The sequence below is a fragment of the Tachypleus tridentatus genome, chromosome 13 (genome assembly GCF_004210375.1).
Source record: "Tachypleus tridentatus isolate NWPU-2018 chromosome 13, ASM421037v1, whole genome shotgun sequence".
In the NCBI taxonomy this organism is placed as follows: domain Eukaryota; kingdom Metazoa; phylum Arthropoda; class Merostomata; order Xiphosura; family Limulidae; genus Tachypleus; species Tachypleus tridentatus.
The window spans coordinates 258,166,505-258,187,746 of NC_134837.1; the positions used below are offsets into that span (position 1 = coordinate 258,166,505).

The following is a 21,242-nucleotide window of genomic DNA, read 5'->3' on the forward strand; positions in this document are numbered from 1 at the left end:
TTATTGAGTATTGTTGTATTTTGAAGCATTCAGGTTTACAGATGTTAAAATGCTTATTATGTTATACTTGTGTTTTATTATTGAAGTCAGTTACTGTTACTGAAATGGTATCTCTGTCTCTTGTTAGTGTGTTGTATTTTTTATTTGGGACAGTGACTGCTAAGTGCGGGAAAGCAAATATTTCAAAAAAGGTTACCCTCAGGGCAAGTAGTCAAAAAAGTTAGCGTCGAGCCCTGGACACGCCTGTTGGGAACTTGAGTGTATAAAATTTTAACATCAAATCCGTCGGCTCTTCCTCGTCACACCAAACATGTTCGCCCTTTCATCCGTTGGGACATTATAATGGTACGATCAATTTCACTATTCGTTGGTAAAAGAGGAGCCGAAGAATTGGCGGTGGATGCCTTCCTTCTAGTGTTACACTTCTAAATTAGGGTCGGCTAGCGCAGATAGCCCTCATGTAGCTTTGCGCGAAATCCAAAAACAAACATCGACCTTGTCTCAAAATATTTATTTGCTATAGGTTAAAAAGATTAATATATATATATAAAAGTAGAAACTAGTTTTTCAATTGAACTTCAAATGTCATTGCAAAGGCTTGTTAATTTAAATTCAAGGTGTAAATCAAACCCAAGTTGAAGTTTTGTTATAACGGTTAGCAGGTATGTATTAAATCATTGATATAAATAAATAACCTTGAACCAGAGCACGAGATTGGTCCAACCAAATCTTATCGTTGGTCGTAAATCGCGTAAAAGCCAAACAAAGTTTCATTGAAGTAATCAAACTTTCACTCGAAGTGCAACATAATCGTTATACATAAAATTCGTTACGTATTTCTTATTACTGTTTAAGATTCAAAAATGTGATGACATAATTATTATAATTTTAATTATTTTGAAACTTAAATTCCTTTATTGGAATATTGGTTCTGAGCGACATACGACCATTTATACCGGAAAAATAGGTCACTTAAACCTCTGACGTTATATCCGCCAATATTGTGATACCGTGAACGCAGCCACATTGGCTGATGTGACTGAGAGGTCAAAGTTCAAACTGGCATATTCTACGATTATTGTACTTTGTTAATTTCGTATTATTGGGTTCTCATTGTGTTTATTTACCTGCAAATAGGGGTTGATCTAAAATGATCAATAATTAGTTGGAAGTAGGCTTAAGCATGCCTTATTAAACCAGAAAATAGCTGAAGTTCAATGGCTAATAAAAACAACGCTCGTGATGTTTTTTATATTTGACACAGTATGTAACCCATCTTTTTTGTACGTTGAGCTTACGTTATACTATAGCTAATTCCCTTCTTGCATAGACAGATGTGGAATACAGTTGAGATGGTTTAACTTCATAGAACACAAGGAGAGAATTTCATGTTCTTTCTTTACAGATGTTGTGGCACTGCGCTCATCTTCTGGCTGATGACAGGTTTTCTGAGCTTAACGGCAAGATATTCGAACACTTTTGGTCGAAATTCTTCCCTGAAATGATGGATGACGCAGAAGAAGCCCGACATGGCCAGATGATTAGGGCGCTCGACTCATAATCTGAGGGTCGCGGTTTCGAACCCCCGTCACACTAAATACGTCATACGTATGGTCGTTATAATTCACGGTCAATTCCACTATTCATTAGTAAAAGAGAAGCGCATGAATTGGCCTTTCCTTTAGTCTTACACTGCTAAATTACGGACGGCTAGAGCAGATAGCCTTTTTGTAGCTTTGCGCAAAATTAAAAAACAACAGCAAACGAACAACTAAATAGACGCAGAAGAAACTGGGGGTATGCACAGTATCACATTAATTTAGACGTTGGTTAGTAATTACTGTTGGTGTTGTAGGCTGTAACGCTGGTGTTCTTTTATTTGAGTAAAGAGCTATCTAGTGGTTGATCCGTATATCTCTGGCTGTAGCTCGTGTATATGAACTTCTATACCGTTACTTAAGTATCCAATGGATGTGTTTTAAAGGCACATTTGAACTGAATTTGTGAACATGGATATTTTAAAATTATCTTAATTGTATAAGAAATGTGCCTAAATAAGGTATGACCGAAGTAACGTTTTTCTTAACAACAGATTGGATATTCAGTTTTCGGTTTTGGGGTATGTCATTCTATTTAGGAGCGATAACGGAAGACAGTTTATTCTAATTATTTGCTTAATGTTCTTAGCTTCTGCTTTAAAAGTGTTTGATTTTCTGGTGCTTAAACATTCCGTGTATCATGATTTTAACCTGGAGTTCTTTAAAGATTGCATGTGTGAATGAAGTCATGGGACAGTGGGTTTATGCTACATGTTATGAGGTGTACTAAAACCTTTGTATAACATAATTTAAGTATCGAACGCATGTCCAAGAGTACTATACCATCCTTTTTTTCCCTACATTCAGCATTCTGTTCAAATACAAACAACGGTGTTCGGGACATCACACGATTAGAATTGGGTAATGTGGTTTTTATATGGATTTTAGTTTTTAGATTTTCCACGCAATCTCAATAGAAAGCTGGACGTCGTATTTCTGCTATCTTTCCATCATTTAAAAGGGAAGACAACTGGTGAATACAACCCACCGCTATCTCGTGGGCTGCTCTAATCGATAATGAGGTTTGATTTTTACCCTTATAATTCTTCTGGAGCTATAAAGTGTGGAACACGATTATATTTTTTTTATTTAAGGCAAAAAGGGCGCGTATGGAGAAACTAAAATCAGCACATTAACCACTTGGTTTAACTCAGCTCATACTGGGCATATAATAACTTGGTGTTTATTGTGTGAAGTATACAAAACGTTTTATATAAATAAGTTGGTTTAAGTTATACTTTGTAATATGCAATAGATAGTTTTACAAATTCACATAATGTGGTATTTATTATGTGAAAAACCGACTAAGCGGTTTGATCCCCTGACTTTAACAAAACTGACTTTGTAGATTAACAAGATAATGTCGTCTTTTTTATTAATTCATTTAACGTGGGTTTGTAACTGTAGTGTTTCACATCGTCAGCCTCTAGAAGGTATTTTGAGTTATTTTAGGCTTAGCGACAAAATCAACAGCGTAGCGGCCGACATTGCGTTAAAACACCATGTCAAAAAAAAAAATCTGTTTGGGGCAAAAGCACATCAGGGAACTTCTTAAAAAATATGAATTTCTTTTCAGTCCCCCTCGTCTCCTCCTTTGGTGAAACATACTCTTATTGGTTATGTTTTCCTTGCATATGGTAGAAGATGGACTTGAATGATTCACTAGAGAACTGGTTTCAAGTTGATGAGGAAATTAAAAGATATTGATCTCGGGGAACTGTAACATGTCACAGTTCTCACACTCATACTCTCATCTTGACCAAACCGTGACGACGGTGAGAAGGTGTCCGGTCGTCTGACTTCTTGCCAGCGTGTTTAATGTCTCCAGTCTTCTGAACAGAGACTGTCGGGTATAGCATATTCCTTTCTCTTTGTACATATACATATGATAATCGTTAACAAGTAATAACTCGCATGTTTGGATGGTTCGTGGTCGTTTATGTATGTGAAATGTTGCGCCAATTTTTTGCAATGTCGATTGACTCTTCATAATTAAAATACTGATATGATAAAAATATTGTTTTTGCAAATTGCTTAATTGTTTGGGTTGTTTTTATAATTTGTATTAAGTTAATCGATATGCTCAAGTTTGGCGAAAGGGGCTTTGACAATATTTTAAACACGGAAATTATTTTTAAAAGCTCCAAACTTTTGTTAAGAAACTATTAAAAAGCAGAAGTCCACTCAGACATTACACCGTTAAAGCTGAAAAATCGCTAACCATCCTGGTAAATTATTATAGCTGAAAAATTCGCTGCAAAGAGAAGTATATTGTTGAAGCTGAAAAATCTCTACATAAACAAATTTGTCAAAGTTGTTTTTCCGTTCATCTTCTGTCCTGATAGAACAAAACATTTAGACATCAAATTACTTCCACTGTTTTACTCCAAGCCGGGCGTGGCCCTCTAGTTAGTGCATCGAACTGTGGAGCTGAGTTCCCACCCCCGAATCCTACTGACGACAAGTAATAACTCGCGCTCCACGCTTACAAACCGTGGGTGCACCATACGTAGACTGGGGAAGTTATGTTTTTAAAATAAATCTGATCACTATACAAGTATACAAATTTTCTGCTAAAAGTTGATCGGTCATACCAGCCTTATTATCTCCATAGGGATAAATACACAGTGAAATAAATATAACCGCTATACCCATGGTTGGTAATGAAGATGTATCCGTTTTACACTGTTTTAAATTTACCACTTGAGTTGATCTACTGCTTACAAAAGGCAAACAAAATTTAAAATCCGTACATTTATTGATTATTGTTAGAAATACGTGAAACAAATGTTTTCAGTGAGCTCGTATCTGTGTCTTACTGCCACGTAGAGGTCATGAAAACATAGGATTTATTAATTTCTTTCCTGTTTTTGACATATTAGGATTGGTCTGAATGAAATTTCGACAGATTCATTGATGTTGTGTTTAGGACCCGATAGGTCGAATGGTACTGTTGTATGTAATTTTAGCTGCTTCGGCTGTTATCTTTAAACTGACTCTTTATTTAAGGCTTTCGTAAGTTTCATTACTTTTTCTTTCTTTTTTTTAGTGTTGGGGGACATGCTTAGCTTCGTCGTAATAGCTTTGTGGACCACAGGGTTCTCTGTCGTAGCCGTTACCTTTACTTTGCAAGTATGCAGTTTTCTTTGGTTTGTCTTCGCTTACTTTCAAGCTTTGGAGTGTTGTGTTATTTGGCTATATTTGTTCTAAAGTTTCGCTGTATTTGAATCCTGACTAGAAAAGAGCTGTCATGTCTTTGCCAACTCATAAAGTACTTTATGATATAGTACCATTAAACAATACCGAATTCGCCGTAAGCCAAACATGTAGGGCTAAACTTATCGTTCCAGACCACAATAACTTGTATCTACAGCGACACGATACTGGATTAAAAGATACATAAATTTCTGTATTATTACAAACGAAAGGTTACTTCTGTATTGAAATGCTACGTTTAACGTATTTTACTTCTAATTATAACTGCTCTTTTGTTTGTGGCCCGGCATGGCCAGGTGATTAAGACATTTAACTCATAATTCTCGAGGGTCGCGGGTTCAGTGGCCTCGCATTCTTAGACTCAAGGTTAGGCACTGGTGGGAATCGTCTAACTGCTATTTTTTGGAAAACATTATTTTTGTACTTCTAACTGTGCTGCTCTTGCTTTGAATAGCAGTTCTCGGAGGTTTGAATTTTGTAATTTTTTAGGGTAACCCTATGTGGTATTTTCTGTAATAGCCTAGACCTGATACTCCAGCTAACACAAGTATTATGTAGTTGTGATTTGTGGCGTCATCTGGCGGTGTCGTTTGTAAATATGGACTTGTATATTTTATCATTGTCACGAATGAGGACCTATACCATTACCTAAGATTGTTTATTGATTATTAGGTAATTTAATTATTTTAACTAAATTTTAATTAGTTTCGGCTACGAATCTGTTGGCGTCTTGAGGGGAGTTCTTAGAAAGACTATGTATGTGTTGTTAGTAGCTGAGACTCGATTCTAGGTCTTCTTGGCTGAAATAATGGTATGTTAATTAAAATTAGGCTTAAACGATTGCCACAATCGTATAGTAAGTTGGTACTTACATATTTCAAAGGTCTTGCAAATGAAATGAACTTATCGGCTGAAATCGGATACAAATGTTATTTTACACTGAATGTGTTACTTTTAGCAATATTGAAATAACAAATCATGCTAAATGAAACCTAATGAACTGTTGTAATCACAAGAGTTCTCAAGGTTGATGCACTTGGATATTTAATAATTTCTATTGGTATTTATATTGTTTTATAAAACATCAAAGTACGTTTAAAATTACACGATACGTTAAACGTAATTTCACTTTTATGGAAAATTAAATATTGGGCTTGAAATGTAATGCGTGTATTCAAAGAATAAAAAAAATATAAGGATAGTAAGAAGAAAATGTTTCGATAAATAAGTTTTATTGTCGTTTATGTGTATATTACAACAACGCCGTGAACGTTGATCAAGTTACAATGTTTCTTTGTGAGTATACGCTTTTGTACCCGTTCTGTACATGCGTGTTATGGTTATAATAAATGTCCTCTCTCTCACATTAGACTTGACCCCGGAGGAACGTCAGTTGTTGATAGATATACGACGGCGGAAAGCAGAACTACAAAATGAAATTAAGGTGAGTTTGATTAATTGTGATATGTAGATTCTGAGAACTTTTGCAGCCTATTTTCCTAGAATGATTAATACTTCAAAATGTTGAGTGTATGCAACTTGGATGTTTATAATAGTTAATAGCTTTGAATTTGATGGTCGCATGTAGACCCAGTGACTTTGTCTTTAATACTGACCCACAGTCTTCGACTTTCTGTTTAATAATAATCCACAATCTTCGATTTTATGTTTAATATGATTCACATTATTTTACTTTTTGTTTGTTTATTTGTTGTTTTTTGCTTTCTACTAACCAATAATCTTCATGATATTAAAAACACACGTAGGTTCAAGGGTTCTTGATAGAAGTGAATGAAAACCTTTAGTTTTCGGGTTTTATGCTGTACATTAATTTAGTCTTCGATTTTCTATGTTACATACTAACCCATAGTTTTCAGTTGTTCTATTTAATAGCCCAGTTTTTGATTTTCACTGTTATGTCTTTTGCTCCTCACAGTTCTTGACTTTTTAAACCTCTCCTGTACTCAATATAGATTTTTGGCCTACTTTATACTTTCGTGGAAAAATGTTATACATGTTTTCGTGGAATATCTTGCATTCCTTTAACGGTATTCTCATTCAAAACTTTAATAAATCTCGGCCAACCTTCTAGGGATTTACTTACGAGTTGGAAACAAAAGCTTGAAGAAGCAAAATCGAAAGTTATGTTGAAAGTGTTATCTTCTTAATCCAAGAAATGTAATAACCTCGAGATTGTAAGACGTTGTACGAGGTATTTTTGTAAACATGTTATGTGACGTCATCGTGCTGTCTGCGTTACGTAGAAGGAAGGCTTAATGAATAATTTAAAACACGAAAACCAAGACAAGAGAACGCACCGTAAAATTACACAGAAAAATACGCGTACTGTTACTTTTTATTTACCTGCTTGTTTCTTTGTGATAAATTGTAAATAATGTGTTTAGAAAAGAGAGTTTCGAGTGCACCATACTGTCACACAATTTACTGGAAATATTAATGTTGTGTAATGTCTGGAAAAACCGGGCACGTGTCGATCAGCACGTGTGCAGTGTTTTCTGATTGAGCAAGTATATATAGTTTTTTATATGTGATACAAACAAAAATTGATCTGTCAAGATGGACTAAAAACAAAATAGTCCAGAAAGTCACGCTGCTTACCAGCGCGTTTTTCTGATGTGCGTTTAGAGTAAAAACAACAAAACTCCATTTATTCACCCACCTCCACCTCTTCTATTATACAGTGTGACGTGGATATGACCACAATATGTGACTGTTATGCTAACCAATTAACGGCGACTTGAAGACTCAGTCTGTATTTAAAGTCTTCAGATTGGTAACTTGAGATTTGGTGTTTGTGGAAAAAGAACTCTTAGTGATACTGTAATAATATGACTAATATTTCAGCATGTTACCAAAAAATATTTTCGAACAATTGTTGTGAAGTTTAGGCAGTAAAGCTAGAGAAAGAAAATCAGAACGGTCTTTTACTCGCCAAATAATAATAACAGTTATTTCAGCCACTGTTTCGCCATTAGGGTTTAATCAGGCCATGTACTTTATAAATTGTTCTGCTGTAAATTCTCAGTTGAATTGCGCGGTTCGTATTTTAATATTTGAATTATGTGATGTGTGTAGTAAAGATGAAGGAAATATGTAGAAGGAAGCCCGTAGAATGCAATTATGGAATTTGCATTAGAATGTGCGATGTTAGTTTTAAGTGTATGTAGTGATTTAGGCCTAACAGTAACTAATATTAACTTTTGTCGCAAACAGAGTTTTTTCTTGGATTGATATAATATTTTTATAAAACACAAACAGCATGTATTTTTTGTATAATTTTTTCTTTACTTTCCACTTCTCGCTCAATCACATACATGTATAGTAAGTGAGCACATGAAGCCATTTTGCACCTAAAACCTAATTTGATTTTCTGTGACACCAGTAATAGTGACGTGCTTCCTAACGACTGGATACAAATCCATCGCAGGTTAACTCTCAGCTTCCCTCTGGTAGGCTAAAGCAATGGGTGTAGAGTTTTACTTAGGGACACAACGATATAGTGTGGGTAAACCTCAAACCCGCCATCCTTCCACTGTAATTCCAAAGAACTAATTTTCTGTAGTAAAGTAATATTTATCACCACGAGTGTCATTGTTCTAAACTGATTTGTTTGTTCTATCAGTGGTTACGAACTGTTGTTCGAAGAATGTATGGGCTGTGCAGGACTGTGAATATGAGGGTCCATGGTTTGTGTCCCTTTTGTGCAAAACCACCCTACATACTTTTAGGGCTGTGGGTGCGTTATAAGAGGGACGGTCAAATTCCAGTATTTGATTAGAGTAGCACAATAATTGGCGATTGGTGCTGTTTACTAGCTGCCTTCCCTCTGGTCTTATCATTTCAAGATTAGGGACAGATGGGTTAGATATTCTCTTTGTAACTTTGCGCGAATATCAGAAACAAACAAATAGTAGAGTAAAATATAAGAATTCACAGGATACTGTTAATAATGCCGGAACACATGAAGGGTGATGCAGAATTGACCACCTTAAAAACTTTTATGATTTTCTAATTTACATATTGCATTTTTACTCAAAGTGCTGTTTTAACTCTAGTAAAGCTATAGTGATGGGTTCTAACTGCAGGAATGTACAGTGTTTCGACTGTATGGGGGTGGGGGCTTCTTACATGTATGTTTTACTGTATGAATCAGGACTATTTTGCCTATCAGCCATCTTATTTTGAGTCAAATGAATGTTATTGTTTTTGTTTTTCAAATAAGTCGTGGTTCTTTACGCAAGATAAAATAACGCTTTTTGTCGTTTTGGCCCAGCATAGCCAGGTGGGTTAAGGCGTTCGACTTGTAATCTGAGGGTCGTTGGTTCGAGTCCCGGTCGCACCAAACATGCTCGCCCTTTCAGCCGTGGGGGCGTTATAATGTGTCGGTCAATTTCACTATTCGTTGGTAAAAGAGTAGCCCAAGACTTTGCGGTGGGTGGTGGTGACTAGCTGCCTTCCCTCTAGTGTTACACTGCTAAATTAGGGATAGCTAGCGCAGATAGCCCTCGAGTAGCTTTGCGCGAAATTCAAAAACTTAAACTTAAAACTTTTGTCGTTTTGTTATATAAATGTTTATTATCGTGATATGTAAGAACACTGTTCTAGTTGTCCATATGTTGCAATTGTACATTGAAACATCAAGAGGTTTCACCCGATTTTAATGAGTCAGTTGTGCCTTAATTTCGACGAATTAAGTATTAGTTTCAGTTTTCAAAATATAATATTCGCAGTATAGCAAAGCTTTCCATTGTTTTGGTTTTTGCCATCTTGTTGTTGTTATTTTGTGGTTCAAACGTTTTTCTTCCTTAAAAATAGTCGGGTCGTATTTTTAAAACCTCCTACAGTTTTCTTCTTTCTCTTACCTATTATTTCGCTGATCAGTGACAAATTCACTACGGTGGTAAAGCCACTCAAAATCATGTTCTGTATGTTATAGTTGTCGTAGCGAGAGCTAATTAGCGCATGCGCATCGGGTGAACCAACTTTTGTTTTTTTAATTTCTATGACAACTGTTCTAGTGTTGTCTGAACAATGACTTCAGGACGTTTATAGAGTGTTATTGCAGAAATTTAACATAGGTTTTTGTAATTGGTTGTCTAAAATAAGAGAATACAAGGTAATATGGCCAAATTTTCGTAAAACGACAAGTTAATCTTAACAAACATAACATTAAAAATGTAGTGTTAGCTAAACATACAGAAGTAAACATTGATGTTAATAGGTTGAATTAAAAGTAACATCGAGTTTCTACGATCTAGGTTATGTTCAGTAAGCAACTGTCCAATGTGACAGTTTTTCTTGTTGTTTATGCAATGTGGTAGTTTGGTATTTTTTCTTGCAGGACGTTTGATATTAGTAATGCGTGTGTCAGTTCACTTTACAGACAAGAATTAATAGATGTATTTTAAAGATAAAAATTATTTTAATAGTGAATCAGTATGTTTCGCCATTAGTCCACTAAACGATTAAATAAAATCCAACATTTTTATAAAAGAACATACCCCATGATTATAATTACAATATTGTTTATAGTTGTTAGTGTGGGGAATTTCACATGTGAAATATTGCTCCAATTCTACGTCAACACGGGTACGTTACCAGGCCCACCGGTAGGGGTAGGCGGAGTGAAGGGGATTACTGCCAAGGGGCCCAGGCGAATGAAACCTGGTTATACCGTAAAGGCCACAAACTAGCTTTAGGCTATATCTTCATTTTATCATTAAAAAACAACATAGTTTTTGGTTTTTTCTTTGCATTAAGTGCGGTTTAAATAATAATTTGAGTAATAATTAATTTATACTTGTTACTTTATAGATTTAATAGATCTTTATCGTTACTTTGATGTTTTTACGTTTAAAACAGCTGCTGTAATGATCTTGACTTGATTATGAGTTCGTTACTGTCCTAATTTTTATCTTTTTAACAAGTGTTTAAAAAGAGAGAGTAAGGGGGGCTCGTGGAGGATGCTTGCCCCGAGGCCTGTGCTGGCACGAGACGCTTCTGTATGTCATACAGGACGTATAACCCCAAGTCTACACCAACACAGACATGTCACACGTGAAATATAACCCAAAGATTGCGTCAGTATACCCAAAGCTACGTCAGCATAGAGATTTCACACGTGAGGTATGACCCCAAAGCTGTATATATATATATATATTTCGTATGTTTAACGTAACCCTAAGGCATCGTCATTAAAGTTTTATACGTGTGATGTAACCTTAAGACTATGTCAACATTGCGATTTCACATGTGATAGTTTTTTTTTCTTTTCCCAAGACTAAGTGGTAACGAAAAATTTTGCACTCCAATGTAATCTTATAAGTAAACATAAATATTCTTACGTTATTATTATATAATACATAGGACAAGTAGGCGTTACAAATTTAGTGCACGAAATGTAACCCTCAAGGCGTTTATTTGTTTATATATTCAGTTTCGTTCAATTAATCGAATACTGTCATTGTTAGCCATCCCATATATTGAAATAACAGAACTATGTAGAAGGCAGCTAGTTAACACCATTCACCACCAACTCTTGGTATATTTTTTATCAACGAACTGTGGGATTGCCTGTAACGTTTAACTTTATGACGTCTCCATAACAAAATGGAGGCGATACCAGTAGATCGCAAGTCGAAATGTCCAAGCACTGTTCGTATCTCCAACTCACCGCTAAGGCTTACTGAGCTAACTTTTGTTTGCCGACAATATAAGCAGACGAGATATGTTTGCACACGAAACAGGATTCAGATCCGCGTAAATTACACAAATAAAAATGGATGTATAATTATTTGTCCTGACAAACGATTATATATATTATAACCTGCGTAATGTTAGAGATTTCTAAAATTTTGACAGAAAATACATTTTCCTGTAGTATAAGAAAGCACCTGTCTGAGAAATATAAATTCCAACCAACATTTTTATAGTGTTCAGGCGTGGCCCAGTGTTTGGTTTGCGTACCCGGACTGCGAATTCGAAGATTCAATGTTTACTTCCCATTGCCACAAAAACGGGTTTCGAATTATGTAGTCACCATGGTTGACGTGGCCCAAGAGTAATAATTAAACTCTATTATTCGATGTAACCAGAGTTGACGATCGATGCTGTTAGCTAGCTGGCTACCTCCATTCTTGTCTTTTGTTTAAAATTGATGGGTGGGGGCTATGCACAGTTAGCCCTTGCGTGGATTTATTCTGTATTCTCAGACATACTCTTCCTAGCTTTGTGACACTGGTAATATTTTCAACCTGGTATACAACAGATGAGGGGGGGGGTGCCCATGGGGATTTTCGGTATTTGTTTGTGACAAGTTATGTATGAATAAAAAAATGTTCGCCTCGTAAACGTGTACAGAAAGTTCTTGAAGCCATCCTAACCATCTTCATTCGGAAAGAAATGGAAATCGATTAAAGCTTGGTGACGAACGTTAACGTGTACACAGTTGTATCAACATATAATCCTGAATTTCAATAAAGGGTTTTGTGCTACGATAAGCGTTGCGTTAGGCCTTGGGTTGAAAGAATCTTTGTTTCTGGACGGCTTGTAATGTAAAACTAGTCGTCTTTCCTGCCTCTACCCGACTAGTCATCGAACTATAGAAGACACACAAGTAAGTCTTTGTCTGGTTTCTTTTTTGTCGTGGGCGTACGAGCATACAGATATGTATCATAGATTATTTTTTTGTGTGTGTATGTTGTAGGGTTATCTATCGGTGGTTTCATGTTGAATGTCAGCCATGCTTGTTTTGTATACGTAGACAAACAAGCCATTTATTCTGAAGATAAATAGGAAATATGGTAAAACCTGCTCAAATCTCTATTCGCAATAAAAAAACAAACAATTATTGCATATCAGAAGTATACATTAAATGAAAAGTTTATATATTTAGGTTATACCTTTTTTAAGTTACTAACAAATGTTTGTATTTTACGTTATTGTACTGTTCACAATATTTATCTAAGTACTAACGAATCCTCTAGGGAATTAGTTTATTTTGTTTGGATAAATGTATTAGAGTAAAGAAGTAAAATACAAGTATATGTACATTGAGAACACGGCGGTCTAAGGTTCGCAGAATAGCTGACATAGAACCTTGTATATATCACTTGTATACAACTCCCAGCACTAACTGCTCGAGGGAGGGGGAGAGAGATAAAGACCGTGAATTTGCCCAAGGGGTGGTGTTTATTTGTCCTGGACCAGCTCCGCCCTCTCTTTCCCGTCTCCTGGGCCGATTGTGTTCCTGTCATGGTTGAATAAATCGAATACTCCCGTGTTACCCACAAAGTTCCTTTGTTCGTGCTACGATCGGATAGACTTCACTCTGAGAGAGATTGTACTTGGAATTCGCGAGTGTTAGTATTGAGGTGAAACTTAGAGTATGACCTAGTTTTAAATAATTTGTTGCCATGTTTTGACTGTGTTGAAGTTGTTGGTTTTTTTCCTCTCTCTCCAAAGAAATCTTTAATTAATATTGTCAGCATTAAACATATTTTTTTTTCCATTCTCCAAGTAAGTAAACCGATATGTTTCTTTTGCTCGATTTAGAATGGTTTGTTAGTACACCCGTGGCTGCTCTGTGTGTGAACTGTTGTTAACTTCAGCCCATACTCTAATAGTATAGTGTTCATTAGACGTAGCGGATTTCTCCACGCCAGCTCGTGCATGGGCACGCCAACTTTGGTACAGAGAATATTTATTTCGAGGACTTTATATTTCACTCATGTGAAGGGATTCCCGCGTAGCGCGTCAAACAGTTCGGTGCAGGTCGTGTTGGCTGACGTAATGTTTGTTTAGTCATTTGTTCAGTCGTCGCATGTTTCGTAATTTATTGTTGTCCATTCATGGAGAAACTAATTTCCGAATGGACGGTGATGTTTGTCGATGCAGTTACACAATTATCCGAAGAACTGTTTTTCTTCTATTTTCGTGATTATTTCTACTTGTTGATTAAAAAACTCTAGTCTCAACCTCTGAGTGTTGTGTCACCACTGGCACTAAATCGACTCCCCCTGTGGGAGTGGGCGGGACATTCTCCTAGTTTAAACAAATCAATTTTATGTGCCTTAAAGCGTAGTTGTTGAGAGGGACTATTTCATCATTATTTCCCTATATTTTCGTATTACTACACCAATCAAATCTGTCCTGCATTTTAAAGCAAGTAGTATTTGTCTGACTTAAAACTAAAATAATAATTGAAGAAACGGAATACAAAGGACATTCATCAAATTTCGGTTTTGGTAGAAAACTAATGACTGGCTGTTTCCAGTCGTGTATAGTCACGTCACAAACCTTGTGTTAATTTCACGATGTATATGTGCTGTGCTGTTCCAGTCCTAGGGAGAAGAGCTTGGTTCGTAAACTACGACGACGAACAGGTAAATATATACATTGTTCCTAGTAAAAACTGTGTTTATTGTTCAGTGAGACAATGGACTATCTGTGCTCTGCCCACCACGAGTATCGAAACCCGGTTTTTAACGGTGTGAGTCCGCAGGCATGTCGTTGTGCCGCGGGGGGTCAAAGATGAATTGAAGTAAAATATATTGGCTAATGAACATTTGCAGAGCTGTTTAATGTGGTACTCTATGAAGTATCGAATAAATATTAAATTGATATATCAAGTTGTTTGGTTAAAACTGTTTCGTATGGTACTCTGTGAAGTATTGAATAAATATTAAACTGATGTGTATCAAGTTGTTTGGTTAAAACTGTTTAGTGTGGTACTCTCTGAAGTATTAAATAGATATTAAACTGATGTGTATCAAGTTGTTTGGTTAATACTGTTTAGTGTGGTACTCTCTGAAGTATTAAATAGATATTAAACTGATGTTTATCAAGTTGTTTGGTTAATACTGTTTAGTGTGGTACTCTCTGAAGTATTAAATAGATATTAAACTGATGTGTATCAAGTTGTTTGGTTAATACTGTTTAGTGTGGTACTCTCTGAAGTATTAAATAGATATTAAACTGATGTGTATCAAGTTGTTTGGTTAATACTGTTTAGTGTGGTACTCTCTGAAGTATTGAATAAATATTAAACTGATGTATATCAAGTTGTTTGGTTAATACTGTTTAGTGTGGTACTCTCTGAAGTATTGAATAGATATTAAACTGATGTTTATCAAGTTGTTTGGTTAATACTGTTTAGTGTGGTACTCTCTGAAGTATTAAATAGATATTAAACTGATGTGTATCAAGTTGTTTGGTTAATACTGTTTAGTGTGGTACTCTCTGAAGTATTAAATAGATATTAAACTGATGTGTATCAAGTTGTTTGGTTAATACTGTTTAGTGTGGTACTCTCTGAAGTATTAAATAGATATTAAACTGATGTTTATCAAGTTGTTTGGTTAATACTGTTTAGTGTGGTACTCTCTGAAGTATTAAATAGATATTAAACTGATGTTTATCAAGTTGTTTGGTTAATACTGTTTAGTGTGGTACTCTCTGAAGTATTAAATAGATATTAAACTGATGTGTATCAAGTTGTTTGGTTAATACTGTTTAGTGTGGTACTCTCTGAAGTATTAAATAGATATTAAACTGATGTGTATCAAGTTGTTTGGTTAATACTGTTTAGTGTGGTACTCTCTGAAGTATTGAATAAATATTAAACTGATGTGTATCAAGTTGTTTGGTTAATACTGTTTAGTGTGGTACTCTCTGAAGTATTGAATAAATATTAAACTGATGTATATCAAGTTGTTTGGTTAATACTGTTTAGTGTGGTACTCTCTGAAGTATTAAATAGATATTAAACTGATGTGTATCAAGTTGTTTGGTTAATACTGTTTAGTGTGGTACTCTCTGAAGTATTAAATAGATATTAAACTGATGTGTATCAAGTTGTTTGGTTAATACTGTTTAGTGTGGTACTCTCTGAAGTATTGAATAAATATTAAACTGATGTGTATCAAGTTGTTTGGTTAATACTGTTTAGTGTGGTACTCTCTGAAGTATTGAATAAATATTAAACTGATGTATATCAAGTTGTTTGGTTAATACTGTTTAGTGTGGTACTCTCTGAAGTATTGAATAGATATTAAACTGATGTATCAAGTTGTTTGGTTAAAACTGTTAAGTGTGGTACTCTCTGAAGTATTGAATAGATATTAAACTGATGTGTATCAAGTTGTTTGGTTAATACTGTTTAGTGTGGTACTCTCTGAAGTATTAAATAGATATTAAACTGATGTGTATCAAGTTGTTTGGTTAATACTGTTTAGTGTGGTACTCTCTGAAGTATTGAATAAATATTAAACTGATGTGTATCAAGTTGTTTGGTTAATACTGTTTAGTGTGGTACTCTCTGAAGTATTGAATAAATATTAAACTGATGTATATCAAGTTGTTTGGTTAATACTGTTTAGTGTGGTACTCTCTGAAGTATTGAATAGATATTAAACTGATGTATCAAGTTGTTTGGTTAAAACTGTTAAGTGTGGTACTCTCTGAAGTATTGAATAGATATTAAACTGATGTGTATCAAGTTGTTTGGTTAATACTGTTTAGTGTGGTACTCTCTGAAGTATTGAATAGATATTAAACTGATGTATCAAGTTGTTTGGTTAATACTGTTTAGTGTGGTACTCTCTGAAGTATTAAATAGATATTAAACTGATGTGTATCAAGTTGTTTGGTTAATACTGTTTAGTGTGGTACTCTCTGAAGTATTAAATAGATATTAAACTGATGTGTATCAAGTTGTTTGGTTAATACTGTTTAGTGTGGTACTCTCTGAAGTATTGAATAAATATTAAACTGATGTGTATCAAGTTGTTTGGTTAATACTGTTTTAGTGTGGTACTCTCTGAAGTATTGAATAGATATTAAACTGATGTATCAAGTTGTTTGGTTAAAACTGTTAAGTGTGGTACTCTCTGAAGTATTGAATAGATATTAAACTGATGTGTATCAAGTTGTTTGGTTAATACTGTTTAGTGTGGTACTCTCTGAAGTATTGAATAGATATTAAACTGATGTATCAAGTTGTTTGGTTAAAACTGTTAAGTGTGGTACTCTCTGAAGTATTGAATAGATATTAAACTGATGTGTATCAAGTTGTTTGGTTAATACTGTTTAGTGTGGTACTCTCTGAAGTATTGAATAAATATTAAACTGATGTGTATCAAGTTGTTTGGTTAATACTGTTTAGTGTGGTACTCTCTGAAGTATTGAATAAATATTAAACTGATGTGTATCAAGTTGTTTGGTTAATACTGTTTAGTGTGGTACTCTCTGAAGTATTAAATAGATATTAAACTGATGTGTATCAAGTTGTTTGGTTAATACTGTTTAGTGTGGTACTCTCTGAAGTATTAAATAGATATTAAACTGATGTTTATCAAGTTGTTTGGTTAATACTGTTTAGTGTGGTACTCTCTGAAGTATTGAATAAATATTAAACTGATGTGTATCAAGTTGTTTGGTTAATACTGTTTAGTGTGGTACTCTCTGAAGTATTGAATAAATATTAAACTGATGTGTATCAAGTTGTTTGGTTAATACTGTTTAGTGTGGTACTCTCTGAAGTATTGAATAAATATTAAACTGATGTATATCAAGTTGTTTGGTTAATACTGTTTAGTGTGGTACTCTGTGAAATATTGAATAAATATTAAACTGATGTATCAAGTTGTTTGGTTAAAACTGTTAAGTGTGGTACTCTCTGAAGTATTGAATAGATATTAAACTGATGTGTATCAAGTTGTTTGGTTAATACTGTTTAGTGTGGTACTCTCTGAAGTATTGAATAAATATTAAACTGATGTGTATCAAGTTGTTTGGTTAATACTGTTTAGTGTGGTACTCTCTGAAGTATTAAATAGATATTAAACTGATGTGTATCAAGTTGTTTGGTAAATACTGTTTAGTGTGGTACTCTCTGAAGTATTAAATAAATATTAAACTGATGTGTATCAAGTTGTTTGGTTAATACTGTTTAGTGTGGTACTCTCTGAAGTATTAAATAGATATTAAACTGATGTGTATCAAGTTGTTTGGTTAATACTGTTTAGTGTGGTACTCTCTGAAGTATTAAATAGATATTAAACTGATGTTTATCAAGTTGTTTGGTTAATACTGTTTAGTGTGGTACTCTCTGAAGTATTAAATAGATATTAAACTGTTGTTTATCAAGTTGTTTGGTTAATACTGTTTAGTGTGGTACTCTCTGAAGTATTGAATAGATATTAAACTGATGTATCAAGTTGTTTGGTTAATACTGTTTAGTGTGGTACCTCTGAAGTATTAAATAGATATTAAACTGATGTGTATCAAGTTGTTTGGTTAATACTGTTTAGTGTGGTACTCTCTGAAGTATTAAATAGATATTAAACTGATGTGTATCAAGTTGTTTGGTTAATACTGTTTAGTGTGGTACTCTCTGAAGTATTGAATAAATATTAAACTGATGTGTATCAAGTTGTTTGGTTAATACTGTTTAGTGTGGTACTCTCTGAAGTATTGAATAGATATTAAACTGATGTATCAAGTTGTTTGGTTAAAACTGTTAAGTGTGGTACTCTCTGAAGTATTGAATAGATATTAAACTGATGTGTATCAAGTTGTTTGGTTAATACTGTTTAGTGTGGTACTCTCTGAAGTATTGAATAGATATTAAACTGATGTATCAAGTTGTTTGGTTAAAACTGTTAAGTGTGGTACTCTCTGAAGTATTGAATAGATATTAAACTGATGTGTATCAAGTTGTTTGGTTAATACTGTTTAGTGTGGTACTCTCTGAAGTATTGAATAAATATTAAACTGATGTGTATCAAGTTGTTTGGTTAATACTGTTTAGTGTGGTACTCTCTGAAGTATTGAATAAATATTAAACTGATGTGTATCAAGTTGTTTGGTTAATACTGTTTAGTGTGGTACTCTCTGAAGTATTGAATAAATATTAAACTGATGTGTATCAAGTTGTTTGGTTAATACTGTTTAGTGTGGTACTCTCTGAAGTATTAAATAGATATTAAACTGATGTGTATCAAGTTGTTTGGTTAATACTGTTTAGTGTGGTACTCTCTGAAGTATTAAATAGATATTAAACTGATGTTTATCAAGTTGTTTGGTTAATACTGTTTAGTGTGGTACTCTCTGAAGTATTAAATAGATATTAAACTGTTGTTTATCAAGTTGTTTGGTTAATACTGTTTAGTGTGGTACTCTCTGAAGTATTAAATAGATATTAAACTGATGTGTATCAAGTTGTTTGGTTAATACTGTTTAGTGTGGTACTCTCTGAAGTATTGAATAAATATTAAACTGATGTGTATCAAGTTGTTTGGTTAATACTGTTTAGTGTGGTACTCTGTGAAGTATTGAATAAATATTAAACTGATGTATCAAGTTGTTGGATTTAGTGTTGATGTAGGACATATGTTGCTTGGAATTAGGACAATAAGGGAAACACTAACAATGTTTAGTTGTCAAAATGTTTTTTTTTTATTAAAACATAAAAGTAAAAATAAAGTCAACATGTGGGACCAGTGTTGGTACGTTGCAGCTATGTCTACATTTAGGTATGACCAATTATCAAAATAGTGTAACATTTGTATGTTAAAATTGTTGTGACCTTTGAACCTTGTAAACGTTTTTTTTTTCTGACTGTGAAATGTTACATTGAAACTTGATAGAAGATAGGGTTGAAAATACTTGTTCGAATTTGTTGCCAGTGCAGATAATATATAAAATCCGAAGGTGAAAAACTAAATAAATATACATATTTATTTTCAGTTATCGCCTTTACTCTTAGATGCAGCCACTAGGGCAGTGACACCATTACCGGCGCCATTTTGCTATAGTGTTTGTTTGTTTGTTTTTGAATTTCGTGCAAAGCTACTCGAGGGTTATATGCGCTAGGCGTTCCTAATTTAGCAGTGTAAGACTAGAGGGAAGGCAGCTAGTCATCACCACCCACCGCCAACTGTTGGGCTACTCTTTTACTAACGAATAGTGGGATTGAGCGTAATATTATAACGCCCACACGGCTGGAAAGGCGAGCATGTTTGGTGCCATGGGGATGCGAACCCTTGCTATAGTGGAAGAACATGTAAACAAATTGACGTGCTAGCAACAAATCGTACATTGTTTTACCGAAATACAATAAGGTAGTTATTATTAGAAATCAACAGATGTAAATAAAGTTATTAATTGCATCGATGGTATGTGAACTTGGCCAAATCTCATGTAATGTGATATTTACCAACCATCTTTAAAGGCTGTCGATCGTCAGTAGATGTAGGAATATAAAATATTTCATAGTTACAACCACTTCCAAAATAGCAACGTTGGTAAAAGTTTGTAGCAAACATGTGAAAATAATTATATTAATCTGAAAGCAGGAGTCCATGGCTCATAAAATATATCAAAAATAAATAAGATGTACGTTCGTTGTAAACTAAGATGGGACCATTTTAAAAGAATGGTGTTCACACATGGTAGGAGAATTGTGCAATCGCGTAGGAAGGAGTAAGGGATCTCTTTTCTGTTCAGTTCCGGAAGCCAAAACGTGGTTGGGACATAGTGTCAAATGATGTTAGGTACCGAATGTAAACGCGTGCTTACTAAGCCATCATTATTGCCACTTTTAAAACTTTGAAGATATAGCTGTAAATAAAAGTTTCAGCTGTAAACCACACACAAGTGAAATTGTACAAGAGATTTGTGGATATCATGACTCCTTGTGTAAAATGGATCAAGCTAGAGTAGACAAACAACATGTCTGTGATCAAGTACTTAGAACAACTGGAAGTTCTGCACCCAAGACTTCAATAATAGAAGCTAGAAACAATACAGACTTTAATAGTTAACATTTGTATTCCAAATTTGTAGGAAACAAACGTACGAAGTATGGATTTGAACAAGAGTCGCTTGCAAAAGAGTATTTAAAATCAATAGGGTCCCGGCATGGCCAGGTGGTTAAAACATTCGACTCGTAATCCGAAGGTCACGGGTTCGAATCCCGGTAACGCCAAGCATGCTTGCTCTTTCAACCGTGGGGGCGTTATTCCTTGGTAAAAGAGTAGCCCAAGAGTTGGCGGTGATAACTAGCTGCTTTCCCTCTGTTCTTACACTGCTAAATATAGGGACGGCTAGCACAGATAGCTCTCGTGTAACTTTGCGCGAAATTCAAAAGAAATCAAACCAAAATCCATAGGACTAAATGTTTAGGGAAAAGGATACTATGTGCTTGTGCGAGAAAAGTGGCTGTCAGTTTGTGCATTTCGTTTCTTTATTCTTAAACCTGTAACTTGGATGAGCTCCAAACGTTGTCTTTTACTCGTATCTCAATTTAAGTTTTAACGTATTTTGTTCAGTCGGCGTATAGTCAAGAAAATATTTCAAACTATGGTATAATCTTAGTAATAATCTTTTCCTATTCATTGCTTTTTT

General features: G+C 34.5%; 1 protein-coding gene across 6 annotated transcripts in view; it reads left to right on the top strand.

Annotated features, from left to right (window-relative positions):
• Positions 1 to 21,242, top strand: part of LOC143239779 (cytohesin-1-like) — a 75,770-nt gene that overhangs the window by 26,163 nt on the left and 28,365 nt on the right. For 4 of the 6 annotated variants that reach the window (XM_076481263.1, XM_076481264.1, XM_076481265.1 and 1 more), the window contains one exon: positions 6,185 to 6,258. In XM_076481263.1, coding sequence (XP_076337378.1) covers positions 6,185 to 6,258 — 74 coding nt within the window. Of the gene's footprint in view, positions 1 to 6,184; positions 6,259 to 12,167; positions 12,451 to 12,928; positions 14,219 to 21,242 lie in introns of those variants that run through there. The other 2 variants (XM_076481269.1, XM_076481266.1) reach the window with 2 other exon arrangements.